This window comes from Lygodium microphyllum, chromosome 26 (assembly GCF_053477565.2).
Source record: "Lygodium microphyllum isolate KBCC chromosome 26, Lygodium_microphyllum_v1.1.10, whole genome shotgun sequence".
Classification (NCBI taxonomy): domain Eukaryota; kingdom Viridiplantae; phylum Streptophyta; class Polypodiopsida; order Schizaeales; family Lygodiaceae; genus Lygodium; species Lygodium microphyllum.
This window is the reverse complement of record NC_141160.1, coordinates 118,570,548-118,587,826: the sequence shown is the minus strand read 5'-3', so window position 1 is coordinate 118,587,826 and position 17,279 is coordinate 118,570,548. Positions and strand designations below refer to the sequence as shown.

Here is a 17,279-nt window from a genome sequence, read left to right as displayed (position 1 = left end):
CATTACATGCACATATTATTGAAAGTTGTATGCTACTCAATGTGAAAATACTAGATTTTTGTAAGTGCTATTAAGTACAAGGACTTTACATATGCACATGTGCAATTGATTTGTTTTGTATTTATTTATTGTTAAAAAATTACATGAAATAAAATATTATTTTTAAGATGTAAATATATTTCAAATAGATTATGCTACATTTACTTTGCTAAACCAAGTCGTGTAAAAAAAGGAAATAACACAAAAAGATCCCTTCAATGTATTTTGAGCACAAAAGCTTAATACAATTCATAAAATACATATGGGGGAGGTGCTTATCCATGCATGGAGGGAGATCATACCCAATCTTATATATGCAAACTTTGCGGATTTCTCTTCTATCTTGTAATTTATTTTTTTTTTATTTTCTTTAAAACTTTATATATTGTATGATAAAGGCTAGCAACATTATTTTTCCTTAACTTTGTTTGGTCACCCAAAAAAAAAAAAAAAAAAAACACAATCCATAAGAATAAAGGCAAGCTATAAAGCAACCACTTTTGAGGTTCAAAATCTATATGAAATACTGGTTTTATATCCAAAATACTTAAAAATATTTCAATCTTTTTAAGGACATAACAAAATTTCAATCGATATTTTAGATTTTCAGCTGGTATGAATACATTAAAGTGCCACTTTTTTCTAGCATTTTGAAATGGCTCTACCCTTTTCTTGTAGGGTCAAATTCGATCTGACCTAAAAATATAACTTTTTTGGGCGCCATCATTTTATTGGCCCTCATACTCTAGAACATGTGTGTGTGTGTGTGTGTGTGTGTGTGTGTGTGTGTGTGTGTGTGTGTGTGTGTATAGTCACCTGCTTATCTTAAAGAAAAATGAGCTCTCTCATATCTTTGTAGTCACCTACCTATCTTAAAGAAAAATGAGCTCTCATTACTTGCATGGTGGTAGCTACCTACCTTAAGGAACACGAGCTTTCATTACCTATATGGTGGCACTTCAAAAAAGCCAAAAAAGCATGATCATTTGGCTAGGATTTACATGGTATAAGTAGACAAATAAGTGACATACTAAGAAGCAACAAGTTTGACCCCAAAAACCAAAAACATAAGCACTTGGAGCTACCTACCGTAAGGAACACGAGCTCTCATTACCTATATGGTGGCACTTCAAAAAGGCCAAAAAGCATGCTCATTTGGCTAGGATTTGCATGGTATAAGTAGACAAATAAGTGGCATACTAACAAGCAACAATGTGACCCAACAACAAAAAAAACAAAAAAAAAAACACTTTGAAGAAAGTTGCACGCATACATCTTTGTGGTGACCTACCTATCTGAAAGAAAAATGAGCTCTCATTACATGCATGGTGGTAGCTACCTACTGTAAGGAACATGAGCTCTCATTACCTATATGATGGCACTTCAAAAAAGCCAAAAGGCAAGCTCATTTGGCTAGGATTTACATGGTATAAGTAGAAAAACAAGTGGTATACTAACAAGCAACAAATTGACTCAAAAAACCAAAAAAATAAGCACTTGGAAGAAAATGTCCATTCTATTTGTAATTACTTCAATATCCATCTAATTTGTCAAGATCCATGTGTTGTGCTTACTTCAACTATCAATGCATGGACCTTTATTGGATAATTGAGAAAAGTTGTTCTATTTGTTCATCTATAACATGCAAGATGACACATCTTGGTGGCTGGTAGGCTAATTAATGTTCTTGCACTTTATGGATTCATGGTATATGTGCTTGTTATCTTCAATATGAAGGCAACTCTAGGATACTTGAGTTTAATAAATTGATTGGACAAATTATGTTTTCCTTGTGGTTCATTGGTGCTAGGGGTTACCCATTAAGTACTTACAATGTAATTTGCATTCCCATCTTTTATTACACCTCCAATGCCAGCTCTACTAACTTCCTTTCAATATCTCGGTCTTTAATTTCTCTCTTACTTTTTCCTCAAATTCATTTATTTCATAGCAACTTCAAAATGCATCTCTTCATGTGGTCATGTGTCAATCAGTTGAGTGAGTGGTAGCCTTCATAGGACCACTTCAAGAAAAACTTCATATCTTGATTAGACGGGTCAAAAGCATCATTAAGCAAACGTAGCATTTGGAGCCTAAGGTTTTTTGTCTCAAATGTTCTAGATATCATTGCTGCTAATGGTAGGTTTTCAATCGGACCTCAATTACTTTTGCAGTAAGTATGGGCTTTAGCTCAGTTTCAACTAAGGCCGGGGAACCCCCCTTTGCATGTGTTTGGGGGTGTGTGTATATGTCTTTACCTCTAACAAAACAGGTTTAGAGAACTGTTCAAGAGAAAAGATACACGATAAATGTGCTGGAATCGCTACTGTTGTTAATGGGTAGAACTCACATGCAAACAGAATCTTAATGAGCAGAAGAGACACAAAAACTAGAGATTACGAGGGGTGTAAGGCCCAAAGCCCAATTTATTGATGTGGGCAAGGATCAATGGGCCAATGAATCTGAGCGCCTCGTTCTCTGGGACAACCTTATTGCAGACCCAGCTCAATGCTACACGATGCTGGCGCTACATTGGGCAGGAGAGTATAATACAAGCATAGAGACGAGACGAGCTGTCAGCATGTGGGTGTTCTGTTTTTGAAGATCGGCTTGAGATTCTGATGTACAGACAGGAGCCCATGCATCTCGATGACAACCACTCGCGTATGCCAAAGTCAATGCTCGATCCAGAGATCCCGGTGAATCTGGCATGTCGCGGTGTGATGGTAGTAAGTGTTTAATCAATCAAATAAAAAATTGCAGGAACAGATTGGGCAAATCCCATGTCGCCCTAGTGGACCGTCCATTTCAAGCATACCGAAAGGATGCCTAGACAGGCACACCCAGCCAGCCTAGGCTGCTTTCCCCTCCAGCTTCAGGAAATGTGGCCCCAATGGAGAAGGAATCATTCTGCTACATAATTAGCCGGGGGCGCCATCGAGTTATTCCAGTGAGTACAAATCATCTACTGCTTTGAGAAGTGAGAGCTTCAGAGAGGCATTCAGCTGGGTTGGCATAGAAGTAATCCTCCTCTTTGGGTCGATCTGACACAATTTTTCTTCTACTTGGCATACCCATTCGGTTGGCGTGCGCTTCGCGAACAGCTGCTGAGAATTTGCTCCAGTTCAACGTACCATTATGATGCCGGTCCAGCAACTCCACAAGCCTTTTCCGATCCAACAGTATGGTCTTACGATACCCCAAGTACCTGAAGTCAAAAGGCGCCATCAGGAATAACACTACTAGGATGATGAAGCATCCTGCTCAAGAACAGCAGCCTTCTTTAATAAATACCTGCGGTGTCCTTGAACCACCTTCGCCATGTTGCCATCGTAAGTGGGTACGAAAACGTCACTTGCAACTGCAACCAAATAATCCAGGGCGGCCATTTGTGATGAATGATTCTGAAATGGCTTGAGTTCTGCTGGGCTTAATAACATTTCCTTTCGCACCTGAGACAAAAAAGCATACGTAATCTATGTCATGGTGAGAAGGCAGGCATTTCACATTAACGACTACTATAACAGATTAAAACCTAAGAACTTTGTTGAATTGTAAAGCCATCATATGTGCTCTCTTGTGCAAAAACCCAAGGACGCTGGACCAAGGCCTTGCATCTAATCATACTGGGGCTTCTCCATTGATCTCCATCCATCATAAGTACGATCTAAATGACTGCGGTGATCAAGACAAGGCCCCCATACCTACATTCCATAGAGGTATGTGGATGTGGCTAGTGTATCAAATAGCCACATTCTAATGAGAGGTTCCTCCAACTATACCTGTGAGCACATCCTCTCCAAACCACCAAGTGCTATGTACCCTCATGTCAATCTAGTATCTGCTAATAGAGAAAGTGGAGCCCGTGAATAGAACTCCCAAATATATATATAAGAGTCCACATACTCCATCTCCTCTTGTCCATAAGTAAAGCTAGGTGCTGATCTCCTGAACCACTCTGATGTGGTATTAAACACTAAGACCTTGCCCTTACCAAGGTTCACTAAAATCCCATTGTGCAATACATAAGACTGTAATGCATCCAAATGTCTCTGTAGCCGAAAACAGCCTTCCTTCTTGGCAAGGCTGGTGAGTGCCCTGATTAACCACAAATCACAGCCAGCAATAAATACACAAATTTCAAAATGCAAATTATACCACTTAATCTTGGACAAGTGACACCAGATCGGTCCCAACATCCGGTGCCCCTAGAGGTATTTTGAGGCTCAAGTTGATCCCCTTCAATCTTCAATATAATTGCTGTCAACAATGACCAGCACTTTATAAATCAATTTGCCCCTTCATTGTACCATGATCCAAGCACAATTGGGTTGTCAACCTCTCACATGCAGGCCACAGTGAATAGAGGATGGAATACCTCTCGGATCAGCTGCAAATTCCTTGCCTTCAAATGCCACACCAAGTATGACGTCTTTGGTAATTGGGCATGCATCTCAATCAATTGTGGAAACACTAATTTCTGTGTAATTAGGGTTTCAACAGAATTTCTTCGATTGCTCTTCACCCAATGCTGGAAATGGTTAAGAACTACTAATTTTCGAGGGACGAGATGTTGGGGGTTGAAGGCCACCTATGCCTAGCTACCTACATTTACTTGTACATTGTACCCACACACCTATACACTACAGGTGGCAAGTGCACATCACTATCACTTTATTCTTTATTCTTTCAATGGCAATAAAATTAGAGAAGGCAAGTCACATATTGTGATTATTGAAGTTCCCACACGCCGGTCTCTCTCTTCTTGCTTGAACCTCCATAGCTCTTACTTCTGCTTATGCTTCCATTTCCGCTTCACCTTTCAACTAGTATCAGAGCATGCATTCAAGAAACGTCATCATTCATTTGCTTTAGCCTGTGAAGAAGCTTCATTGCCTATTTTCATGGTAGCCATTGATTCATTCATTCAAGGTATGCATTGACCTTCACCTTGTTCAAGGCTTATCAAAGCTTGTTCCAAGACCTCACTGGGATGCATTCAGCACTACTAAGTGCCTCTTAAGCTTGGTCAAAGGCAGCACAGGGATTAGCAGCAAACAAGTAGGCTGCGCCTGTTTTCCAAGCCCCTACATTCCATTTGCAAGTTGTCTCCTCACTTGGTCATTGTGTCTTGGCACTTGGGCAACCCTTTAGCACATTCTCAAGGCTCATTGCCTTCAACTTAGGCACTATTTGAGGCCTAGATTTTGAACTTCAGGAGTTTTCCATTAAGGAAGGGGATGATCTAAAAGTCAAGTTGGCCAAATATCGACAATTTTTTTTTGCAAGTGTGGCTAATTATATTACTCAAAAGGCTGAATACAACGAAGTGCACATGCTCAATAGACTAGCTGGAGCTGATGCAAATCCACAAAAACCATCATGTATACAAGCCTCTCAAGGCAGTCTGGAGGGATGGGGGCAAGAAGCCATGGAGAGGGGGGTGTATCGCCATTTGGGGCTGCCCCCCTGCATCATGAAGAACAGGTCACAGCCGCCCCAAGAGCGCAGGAAGTGAAAACGGAGTTCCTGACGGGCTCGAGACTCGCCCTACACCTGGTCCCACAAGGTCCAAAGCTCTGCCAATGTCGCATATACTGAAAGGCACTCCCCGCCAAAAACCACCTCACAGCATGCCTTCCAAATGTGCCACCCTGTAAGATTGCCTATGATCTCCCAAACCTCTGAGAGCTCTGCTGTGGGTTCCAATACTTGGCAGATGGGTAAAGCCTCCAAGCTGACCACTGCACAAGACCCAGCCTCAATGAGAAAAATCGTGTCCTGCATCCCGGACTCATACAAGAGGTGACAGCCTTGGCTAACTGCCTGCCAGCAAAAAGCCCCCCACTAGATACATCCAAGGCCCGGTGCCACACGGTGAAGAATACGACAGGCTCTTCTCCACACAAGCTGTGCTGCCTCACAAGACCACAGGCAGTGCTTTGGAGTTTCAAAGTGCTACTATGGGCAGTGCTTACAACCTCCATCCTGCTGCATCTGGGCCAACCAACAACCAAAACCCCATGTGCCAAAAGCCAAAGGAAATACGACACCCTCCTCGGCCTCCAGCTGTCCCACAAGCGACGCCAGAAGGTTCGACAGAAGGCATCCATGATACTATACTCTGCCCAGTATTTGTTGCGCAAAGGCGCCCAATCCATGTCTTCTTGCATCAGTACATGTCTACCAATCTTGGCTGTGTACTCCAAGAACCTCAGAGGCTTCTTGGCGACCGTAGTGACTGGCCATAGCCACTCTCCAGGATCCCACTACAACTCATCAAGTGGCTTGCTCTCCCATATCCAAATCAACCACTCTCGAAACTCCTCCCATGGCACATAAGGGTCCAGTTGCCACATCTATCCCTAGAGTCCGACCACATGGATTCTCCTCCAAGAAAGGACAGCAAATCTCCTCATCTTGATGTCCTTTGTCAAGAGCCACATGCCCCCCATCCTGCACAGTAAAGAAAGTCCCACAAGGGGCACCACCTGTAAGGGGATACCTGCCGGTGAGAATCTAGCACCCCACACCTCCCCACGATCCACCGGCTCTCGGATCGAGGGATCTAGCCACTCCTGAGGGATCATTGAGTCAATCTCCCTCCTCACCTCGGCACCTCGCTGACATCCTGATACTCGCTGCAAAACCTCCTGATCCGCCATCTTGTACACCTCCTCCAACCCTGATACTACAAGCAGGGCCAGCCTCCTAGCCAGCCCACTGCATGTGGGATCATTCACCTATCTATATCCCATTCCGATCTCTAACCTAGTCTATCTCCTCCTAGCATCCCGTGGGGCCTTTGAGCTAGGGCCTGGCGAAGGCCTTGCCACACTCCAAGTAAACTGTGGAGGAAGGAAGATCTGGGTGGCGTGATCTAGGCAGTCGTGAAGATCCATCTCAAGGATGGCCTCCAACCCCTGCCAAGCCTCAGTCTACACTCCTAGAGAACCTCCTACAAAAGGACCTTCCAGGTCTGCCCACCTAGTATGAGACCACGAACCACTAGCTTGCCCAAAAGGGCCAAGCTCTGGAACTTTGGGTGGATGATCCCAAGCCCTCCCTCAAACCGATACCAAATGATGGTCGCCCACACCACCTTGGCCCCGGGAGTCCTTGGAACCGTCTGAGCCAGCTCAGAGAAAATTCCGCACTAGGCGGCGAAGCTGAACCAGACAAGACAAGGAGAGACACCAACAAGAGGCGATGTACCAAGCCGTCACTAGGAGGACCTGGTTGACCACCAAGGCTCGGCCTGCTAAAGAAAGGCGGGCTCCAGTAGGTCAGCTTCCGCCTAATAGAGTCGAGAACTGGAAGAAATTGTTTAAGCATGAGTGATGTCAAGCCCCACCTGGAACCCTAGATATCGGACGGTATGTCTCCTGCTCACCCATCTGAACCCCAAGTGGACACCCCACTTCGTGTTGGAATCTGAATCTGAATCTGTAAGAAAACCAACCCACTTTTGCCAATTGATTTTCGCTCCAGCTGCAGTGCAAAATACCTCCAAAGCTACTAGTCTCACTCTCTCCAACATCAGCTCATCATCCTCTACATAAAGAGCGGTATTATTTGCGTACTCTGAGTCCAGCAGCTCAGTCTCCTCCCTCACCGGAAGTTGCAGGCCACATAGCCTGCTCACTCGTGAGCGGAGAAAATAGGACATCGCCTCCACAAAGAGTAGGAACACATATGGGGCAAGAGAGCAGCCTTGCTTGTCGGGCAGATCTCTCTAGCCGAAACTCCTCCCCCCTCCTGCCATCAATGAGAACCCTACTAGTGGCCAATCTGTAAAGTGTTGAAACCCCGCAGATCCATGCCTAGGGAAAACCCAGCCTTGCCATGGTGCCCTCTAAGAAGTCCCAGTCAACCTTGACATAGGCCTTCTCAAAGTCCAGCAATACTGCCAATCCCTAACCACTGTGCTGAGCCCACTCGATCGCCTCGAAAAAAGCGAAGACATTGTCTAGGATGCTCCTATCTTGCACAAAACCCGTTTGGGTGTCACGAATGATGTCTGGAAGCACGGGGGAGAGTGGACTCCTGATCATCTTGGCCAGGGCCTTATAGGCCACTAACAACAAGGTGATCAGTCTCCACTAGGATAGCTCCAACCGATCTCCCCTTTGGGAAGGAGACTAACAAGACCTGCCGATAAACTCCCTGGCATCCGTCCTGAGCCGAAAATCTCCTAAAAGGCCAGTAGTAGGGGGTCCTTCACCACCTCCCAGTAGGTAGTGAAAAAGGCCTTCGAAAGACCATCCTCTCTTGGGCATTTCTACCGGTATTGTGCATTGAAGGCCTCAGCTAGCTCCTTCTCTGTGAGGAGTCTAGGAGGGAGTGTCCCATCTCCTCTATGACCAAGGGCGGAATGCAATCCCAGACCTGCTGTCTACATCATTGTACTCTAGCTGAGACTGCCTCTTGCTGAAAGAGCTGTCTATAAAAGTCAATGGCAATCTCCAACACCTCATCTAGGATAGATCGAATCCTCCTGTGCTGAACACGAAGGCTGCGAATCTGATCTCCTGAGGTGCAAGGCTGATGCACCTAAAAAAATTCCCTGCACATTGTATCCCCCTTCTGTGCCCAAAAAGCTACTAAGGTACAGGAGAACTTAGAGCGCCTGTCCTCAAGGCCAGCGAGGGCTGCCCGTGCGCACACTTGCATGTGGAGAGTGGGATCCCCTAGTGCCTCTTGGAGTAGTCTCTGCATGGCTGCTAGGTCTCACCAGAGTGCTCTCTCCTCCTTCCAACTCTGCTACCTGGCCTCTAGGGCTACCTCTTGGCAGATCCTGCTCAACTCAGTTAAGGCCTCTGCAACCTCCTTTGCGATCTGGTCCTCCCTGGCCCACTCCCTAGTCCAGAGCTGCTCAATCTGCCTCCTCACCTCCTCCCTCCTGTAGATCAAATCTGGGATCCAACAAAATCGTGTGCCATGGGCTGAAGCAGGAGCATCAAGAGTGAGGAGACCCAGGCAGTGATCAGACAAAATGGTACCAGCCAACTGCCATACCTGGCCTCCACAAGAGCACCCCCACTCTCCCACATACAACCTGTCCAACCGCTCCAGAAGAGTTCTGCCCAGGCACCTGTATCCCCAAGAGAAGTCCAGCAACCTCTCCCTCCTATGGAAAGTTAGGTCCCGCCAAGCATCACGTGCTCCTACTACGAGGAGGAAGACCTCCCATGCCTCCTGCTCCTCCCCTACCATACCCTGGTAATCTCTGCCTCTGCCCTATTGGTCCTCTAAGGCCTCCACGTTGTTGAAGTCTCCTCCAACAATCCAAGAGTTCACATCTGGGAGTCCTGCTGCGATCTCCACCCAAAACTTGCTGCGTGCCCTAACCTCAATAGGAGCATAAACATTGAGGACTCTAAGGCACGAGTCCCCTATATCCAGTCTAATCCATAGGACCCTCCTTGCCACAATCGTTTCATGGTCTCGTACACAGGCAGTGAGGCTCGGGCCAATAGAGGTGCATACACCTCCACTCCTGCCATGGGCACCGATGGAGTACTCCTAGTAGGTGTGTAAGTTGCCTGGAAGTACCTTCCCTACCCGATGGGCCTAGGAGAGGGTAAGCTTGTGCTCCTAAAGAAGTAAGATGTCGATCCGACGTCTGTGGGGTATTCTCATGGGGGCCCGTCGCCCATTGAGGCCCCCCTTTCCATCTCCCTCTCTGTCATTGCTCGACCCGTGTGAAATCGTCAACATCCACCTGTGCTTCTGTCGGCTAAGCCGCCTTGGCTCCAAAACGCGTACAGTCTACTACTTGATGCCCAAAGTCATGGCATTGCAAGCACTGGCCACACTGCCCTTCACAATAACCTGCTACCTGAAAGAGTGTCTGTCTACCTCAAGAAACTTGGGTATGTTCTTTGTGTCTTTTACAGCCACCCATATCTTCGGAACTCCTGCAACTATCATTGCATCCGCAAAGGAGAAAGGAAGAACTGTGCCAAAAAGCCGTCCAAAGTCCTCCACTAACTGACTCTACTCTACTGCCATAGTCCAGGGAATAGAAGGGTGACCGGGTGTCTAGGAAACCTATTGTGGAGCGCGAACTCCTCCACTGTGAAGCCACTATACCAAGGAACCATGTAAATGACCTCCTTCGTGGAGGCATAAAGTGAGCTATCCACTAGCTCGTGGATTGCATCCATGGAGGTGAGTCGACCGTGAAGATCCCCTGGCCCATGAGAACTGCCTCTGCAATCTGCAATGTGCCAATGCGTAGCGTGGAGTGAAGCCAATCCCGAAGCTGGGCCCTAGATGGAGAGAGTGTCCTATGACCTGTCCATTGATTGTTGTCTCTTTCAGTTCTAGCTCTGTGGCATGGACAGAAAGGAGTTGTTCCTCAGAGAGGACGATGCACAAGGTGTTTGACTGGGGGGCACTCGCCGAATGCTCTAGTGTCTGACTAGAGGTTTCCATTGCACGTCATTGCTGGGGGCTACCAATCTAGCTATTGTGATACCGGGGGGGGGGGAGGGGATGTTGCTACAGACGAAGGGAGCAACGAATGCTAGTGGTATGAACGTGCAGTATAGAATGGAGGCACCGGAGCAGGTTGACTAGAGAGGTCTTTCATGAGTGGGGCAGAGGGCGAAACTGCTACAGTAGGTCAATAGCTACTTAGAATGGTCCCTTCCACAGGCCCAATCAGAATTGCCAATGCGTTACAAGGTCATCGATTCACAGATACCCCATCCACCATACATTGCCTTCATGATCAAATATATCAGAAACCATGAATTTTGACCAAGTATTTCTTCACAAGGCCAGCCTATACAAGGAAGTTAGAGACGTTCTTGCACTGATCGCCTTGAAGCTAGATGACATGGCCAAGCTTGGGATTGTTTACCACAATCTCGTTGCAGTAGAATCCCTTGAAATCCTTCAATATCCGAAGGCGCTGGGGATGTGAATGTCGAATGTAGACATTAAAGTCTTTCTTTCTGTGGATGAGGAGCTTCGAAGTGCATCCTGCGAGACAAAGCTAAGAGAGGTAGAGGTTGATCAAAGGCGGGGGCGCAGAGAGATCAAAGACAACTTCAATGAGTCCGGTAATGAGCGACCAGCATCAAGCGGCTGTCAGTGCAGCATCGTTTGTGCATGGCGTCGATGCATACCCAATCGACACGTTGGTGAGAGGATGGTGACATGCCATTCGGCGGAGCTGCCCAAGCTTAGTAGGCTGGGTGAATCGACTATGGAGATGGCAATGCAAGGATGCTCGAAGGCTTGAAGGAGCTAGATGAATATCGACAATTACTCGCTAAGTTTACCACTACTAGCTCCCCAAAGTCAAACGATGATGAGGCCACATTCTTCTTGAACAAATTGCTTGAAAAATACTTCGATTTCATTCAGCACCTTATCTCACTACCTAGATTGCCGACCTTCTATGAGTTGGAGTGCCATTTCTTGCGTTACGCAAGGATGCATGACCAAGTCCACAAGAAATTCTCCACACATACTTATTCAAAGAGGAGGCTAGTTGCATCTTCTTCACAAGGTAAAACTAGCAATGGCAAGAACTCGCAAGATGTGAAGGCAAGTCAACCCAAGGGTGACTCCTCTTCTTTAAACGAAGCCAAAGAATCAAAACCCATCTGGCAACAACTCCTAGGAAAAATAGGTTTTGCACACAATCACAGATTAGGCCATGGGAACGAGGAGTGTCCTACCAAGGCCTAGGGTCTTCCACCTAGAAAACCATAGCAGACCATTGTGACTGCCTCCACTCCAATTGGCCAATCCAATGAAGCTACGCCTCTCGCTACTGCTCCATCTGCTCCTTCGGCCCCAACAGCTACTGGACATCTGGCATGTGGACAGCCTCAGCAAATAGCCTCTTTCACTACCCTTGAGGAACTAGCTGATTGGTTTGCAAGTTTTAGTCCCATTGCACTTTACGCATCCACTTCACATTCACCTCCATCTAGGATTACCTCACCTCCTCATCTGGTGTTTCATTAGCAGAGCATTGCTAGTGGGCGTACCAATGGTGGTTATATCCTTAACTTATCTCGATCTTCACTCTCTTAGATCTTTAGGCTATTGAGTCAAACCCATAGGTTTTTGTCGTTAGGTTTTCATTATAAGTCTTTCATTGCTTTTACTCACACACACATACACATTTGCATCATTGCATTAATCCTTCAAATAGATTTTCTTTTCTATTTTGTTTTGATTTTTGAAGCATCTCACTATTGACCTTTGCGCTTGCAAATCTTGATCTCTTTTGCATGGTTTTGTTATCAACGTAGGGCTAACATGCAGGTTTGCACCAATCCTACCTAGGCTGGAGACTTGGGATGTGTGTCATTCCATTCATGGTTTCATCCTCCTAGGAGTTTTGCTCTTTACCCTCCCAAGGCGGATCGTGTAGCATCTCTCTTAATGCTATTACAACAGTGACTTCTATCTTGTCCTTCCAGTTGGGATGCTTCCTCACATCATAGTTCTTGGCACCACACGAAGACTGACATCCAGCTCCTCTTGCTCCTTCGACATCGATATCCAAGGTTGAAAGGGGATTGCTACCTTGGTGATATTCTATAGGTCTTGGCATTTGTCTTCGACATCAGCTTTTCCCTCCCCTTGTTGTATCTCCTCCTTTTACATCGCATGATTTTATCATCTTTGTAAAGGGCGCTTAGGCAAGTGAATAATTTTCTCGAGGAACATCGTCCAAGTGGCACTTGCTACATGAGCATTTTACAACGTATAGTATACTCATTGTACAAAGCACCACTAGACGGACCCTAAGCTATTTACATCAGCGGTTTGTACACCACATCATTGCTTCATCACCCTTCCCTCATCATCGACACCCTCAAGTGGATGAGTAGCTCGACTATCATCTTTGTAAAAGGCGCTTAGCTAAGTGAACAATTTTTCCACGAGCGACATTGTCCAAGTGGCACTCGCCACATGAGCATTTTACAGCATGTAGCATACTCATTGTACAAAGCACCACTAGCCATATCATAAGATGTTTCCACCGGCAGTTTGTACACCACACCACCATTACTTCATCACCCTTCCCTCATCGTGACACCCTCAAGTGGATGGGTAGCTTGTCTGTTTTGTGATGGATTGGACCTAACCATCCCTTCTCATTCTCCCATATAGTACAATTACTTAATCGACCACAAATCTTTCTCCCAACACACCCTTTTTTTTTAAAGAAAGGTCTTTCTAGTTTCATCCACCTTTGCAGAACTTGGTAGGCCACTGAGCAGCCGATGTACACCCTTTGTCTGATGACCTGGCCTCTTAGGGATGACTACTTGGACACCCTTGGTGAGATAACCACTGTGTCTGTAGTCTTGGTAGGCCACTGGGTAGCCATTGTGTACCCTTTGTCCAATGCCCTAGTTGCTTTGGAGTGCTCACCTTGTTTTGGGCCTAAGAGGGGATGTTAGAGCTAAAAATATATATTACATGCTGGTTAGCCTCCTAAGCAACCCCAAAACATGCTTATTTCATAAAAAACGCAAAAAGATGCACACTTCGAGAGAGTTTTAATGAAACCCTAATTTGGAAAGACCTATCCACATCTATATATAGACAAGCTGCCCCCATTCAATCTTGACTCCTTTGTATAGGTTTCTCACTCTACCATGCAGATTTCAGCCATCAACCACCTACCATTTGATGTCCGGCCATTACCGACTTATCCCCATCACTATCCAGCCCTAGGCGGCCTGTTTCCATCCATTGGCCTGTTGTTTGGAGGTCTCCATCTGCTATGTCATCATAGCACTTGATCAGCCTGCGTTTTCAGTATCTAGTTGTAGGCAATATGCTGCTGCCATCTCTCTCACCAAGCAACTACTACTGTGCGTTTTTGCTATCCAACAAACCGCCTACATCAACAAACAACTATCCCATTATTGCCTAACAATTATTTGCCTCAAGTGATCACTTTTTAACCTTCTCTAGAGGTACACTACGTTTACTAGATTTCAACCTTCAACTACTCTATTTTGGTGACCAGCATGCTGCCCTTCATTATTCAGCACTCTCTCATCTCTCACTAGTGGTTACAGTACTTTGGACCTGTCTCCAGTGGACATCACTCTCTCTAACATTGTTCTCCTGCCCTTGGACACTCTATACACTCTTCATTCATTTACAATTTTCATTTACTTTAGAGTTGTGTTCTTTCTCTCTCCTGCTTGTGTTTGTTTCTATGTTTCAGTTTTGAGTTTTACTTTAAGTGTTTGAATTTTGCACATCTATGTCTATACCATTATGTTTCTATCCTAGTCATATGCTCTAGGTTTCCTCGGTGCAAACCCTAGCAGCTATTCCATAGTTTTCTTCACACGCAAAGGTGATTCTCATTCTTAGGAGAGGGCCATGCAGTTTGAGACTGATTCGCTGCACAAAAATTATACATGGAACTTAGTTTCCTTGCCTAATAAAAAGCGTGCATTGCCATGCAAGTAGATATACAAGTTAAAGAGTACCCTAGATCACCCTAAGCCAGTACATAAGGCCAGATTGGTTGCTAAGGATTTTAAGAAGAAAAGGGAGTTGACTTTGATGAGATATTCTCCCTTGTGGTCAAGATGACTGATCCTACACTTGGTATTCGCCTTAGTTACTCAGTTGGGTTTAGATCTTTGTCAAATGGATATTAAGACAGCTTTTTTACATGGGGACTTGCATGAGGATATTTATATGCAAAAGCCTAAGGGCTTTGTGGAAAAAGGCAAGGAACACCTTGTGTGCAAATTAAAGAAGAGTCTTTATGGGCTTAAGCAAACACCTAGAAAATGATACCATAAGTTTGATGCTTTCATGCATTCACATGGATGTTCCCACAATGATATAGAACCATGTCTATACACAAAGAAGGCCTATGATGGTAGCCTTCTTATCTTAGTGCTTTATGTTAATAACATGCTTATTGCTGGGAGTGCTCATGCTAAGCTAGATGCTTTAAACACTTAACTCAAGAAGAGCTTTGAAATGAAGGACATGGGACACAGGCCTCACACATGTGCGGTATGCACATTATGCACAATCACTCTTTAAGGGACTTTTCTACTTGTCCCAAAAGGCATACATTCGCAAAGTACTTGACCAATTCCATATGCAAAATGGTAAGCCTATTGGTTGTCCGTTACCTTCTCATGTGAAGGTTAGTCAAGCAGATTGTCCCCAATGCGATAATGAGAAGGCCAAGATGGCCAAGATCCCAAATGCATCTGCAATGGGCAGTTTAATGTATGCCATGACAGCCACTCAACCTAACATAGCATTTGCAGTGGGAGTTGTGGTGTCAAAAGATGACGTACCAACAGTCAGACAGTAGGGTTTGCGGGGAGGTACACAGAGTGAGCTCGGTAAACATGGAGAAGAGAAGAGAAGAGAGAACAAAATCTTATGAACGGAATGATGAAGTTCTGAATCATGGAGTGAATGTGATACAAGGGAACAAGGGTGCCATAGCACAAGGAAGATGATGAAGACAACCATGAACCACAAACCGCAATGTCCTCTTGAAGGGTTGTGAGGGCAATGGAGAGGTTGAAGAGAAGAGGTGACTGAATGAATGAATCAACCGTAAAGAGTGAGTGACAAATGCAGCCTATAAATAGGCAAGAGACTGTCTAAGGTAGCACCCAAAGGGAGGGCGTCAACTATCTAGGGTAGCACCACATTGTGGGTGCCTAACCACTTTTAGGGGCTGTCCACTATGAAACCCTAAATGCAAAACGCCAAAACCCTAAACGCAAAATGTGAAGCCCTAAACGCAAAACGCAAAACGCAAACTACATATGAAGGGTTTCTCAACACCCCCTCTCAGACCCAAAAAGGTGAAGTGGAGATGGAATACTACAGGCTGAAGAATGCTCATGCAGCAAGTGCCACTTGGACAGTGTCCCTCATGGGAAAATTATTCACTTGCCCAAGCACCCTAGTACAAAGATTATGAAAACATGCAATGCATAGGAGGAATATCGAACTTTGTGTAGTGCCGAGAACCATAAGGATCTGCCCGTACTCGATCTCAAGAGTTGGCTCCATGCTGACCAAGTGACCAAGGCAAAAAGAAGAGGAGGAAGAAGATGTAGAGGAGCCCTAAGATCCAAGACTTCCACCTGAAAGGTAACCTGTAATGAAGAACAATAGACAGAGTGAATTGAAAAACTCGAAACTCAACCTTGGGAGAGAAGCCACTAGCTCCGTGCGTCCATACGGAAAGGAATACGAAGGTCTCGTCACTAAGTCATGGCTGAACCTCCAAGGCCTCAATCTAGGTAGATCCTCAAGATCCTAGGAATCAATAGATGAGATAACGGCTGAAAGAAAGCCACCCCATCCGAGGGTAAAAGAAGAAGGTAAAAGGCCTCTGCCAGGGTGTGAAAAGGATTGAGCGGTGGGTTTGGACCCCCTTTGAAACTGGAGGAATAGAAGCCCCCTTTGAAGTCGCAGTAGATGTAGATGCCCCCTTGGAGGGCAAAGAAAGATCATCCCCCTCTAAATACCCCTTTGACATAGATAGGGAATCTAAAAACTCATGGATCACGAACTCCGAAATGTCTAAGGATGAAGGAAGTGCCACTGCTCGTACCAAAGAAGGTATCTGGGGTGGTGAAGAACTCCCAGAGATGGCCTCTCAAACCTGAGTAGGCGAGGGTGAAGGATGGGGCTCAGACTAAGCAATGAGTGGGCAACAGTCGTTGATTCTCAATGGAGCGGACCAGGAAGCTGAAGAGCAAGGAGTTGAGCGGCCACTGTCTCTCGAAGGGGAGGGGCAAGGAGTTGAGCAGGGAGTTGAGGAGCCACTGTCTCTCGAAGGGGCAAACTGAGGAGGAGACGGTATCAAACAATTACTGTCTCTCAATAGAGTAGACTACAAAACCGCAAGCCGTGGTAGCCACTATACTTGAAAATAGGTGGGAGAAGACTGCCGCTGGCATTGCGACAATCTCCAGGAGGTTGTAGCGCCAATCGATCCTCCCATGTGCTCAAAAGGACTTAGTGCACATCGGATGTGTCTTATTGCCTTAAGCATAGTACTCCGATAGCCGATGCAGAACGATCTCTGTGGCCCAGAAAGGAGAGGTGGCAAAGGTAGTGCCGGGTGGGAGACGCATATACTCCGGGGGGGTGGGGAGCAAAGGTCGAAGTCGGCAGTCTTCGATGGGATGACCGTGCGTGTTGCAGTAGTAGCACCTAGTAGGACAATCTATTGGTGGAGACACCAT

The 17,279-nt window shown here is 45.7% G+C and overlaps 1 protein-coding gene across 3 annotated transcripts in view; it reads right to left on the bottom strand.

Moving 5' to 3' along the window:
- Positions 1-2,204: 2,204 nt before the first annotated feature.
- The window catches only part of LOC148013744 (rhamnogalacturonan I rhamnosyltransferase 1-like), a 46,193-nt gene continuing 31,118 nt past the window's right edge, over positions 2,205-17,279 (bottom strand). Inside the window, exons 7-8 of one of the 3 annotated variants that reach the window (XM_087668605.1) lie at positions 3,334-3,491; positions 2,205-3,247 (exon numbers count right to left, since the gene is read on the bottom strand). In XM_087668605.1, the coding sequence (XP_087524731.1) occupies positions 3,001-3,247; positions 3,334-3,491 (405 nt within the window). In that variant the 3' untranslated portion in view covers positions 2,205-3,000. The remainder of the gene's footprint in view (positions 3,248-3,333; positions 3,492-17,279) is intronic. The other 2 variants (XM_087668608.1, XM_087668606.1) reach the window with 2 other exon arrangements.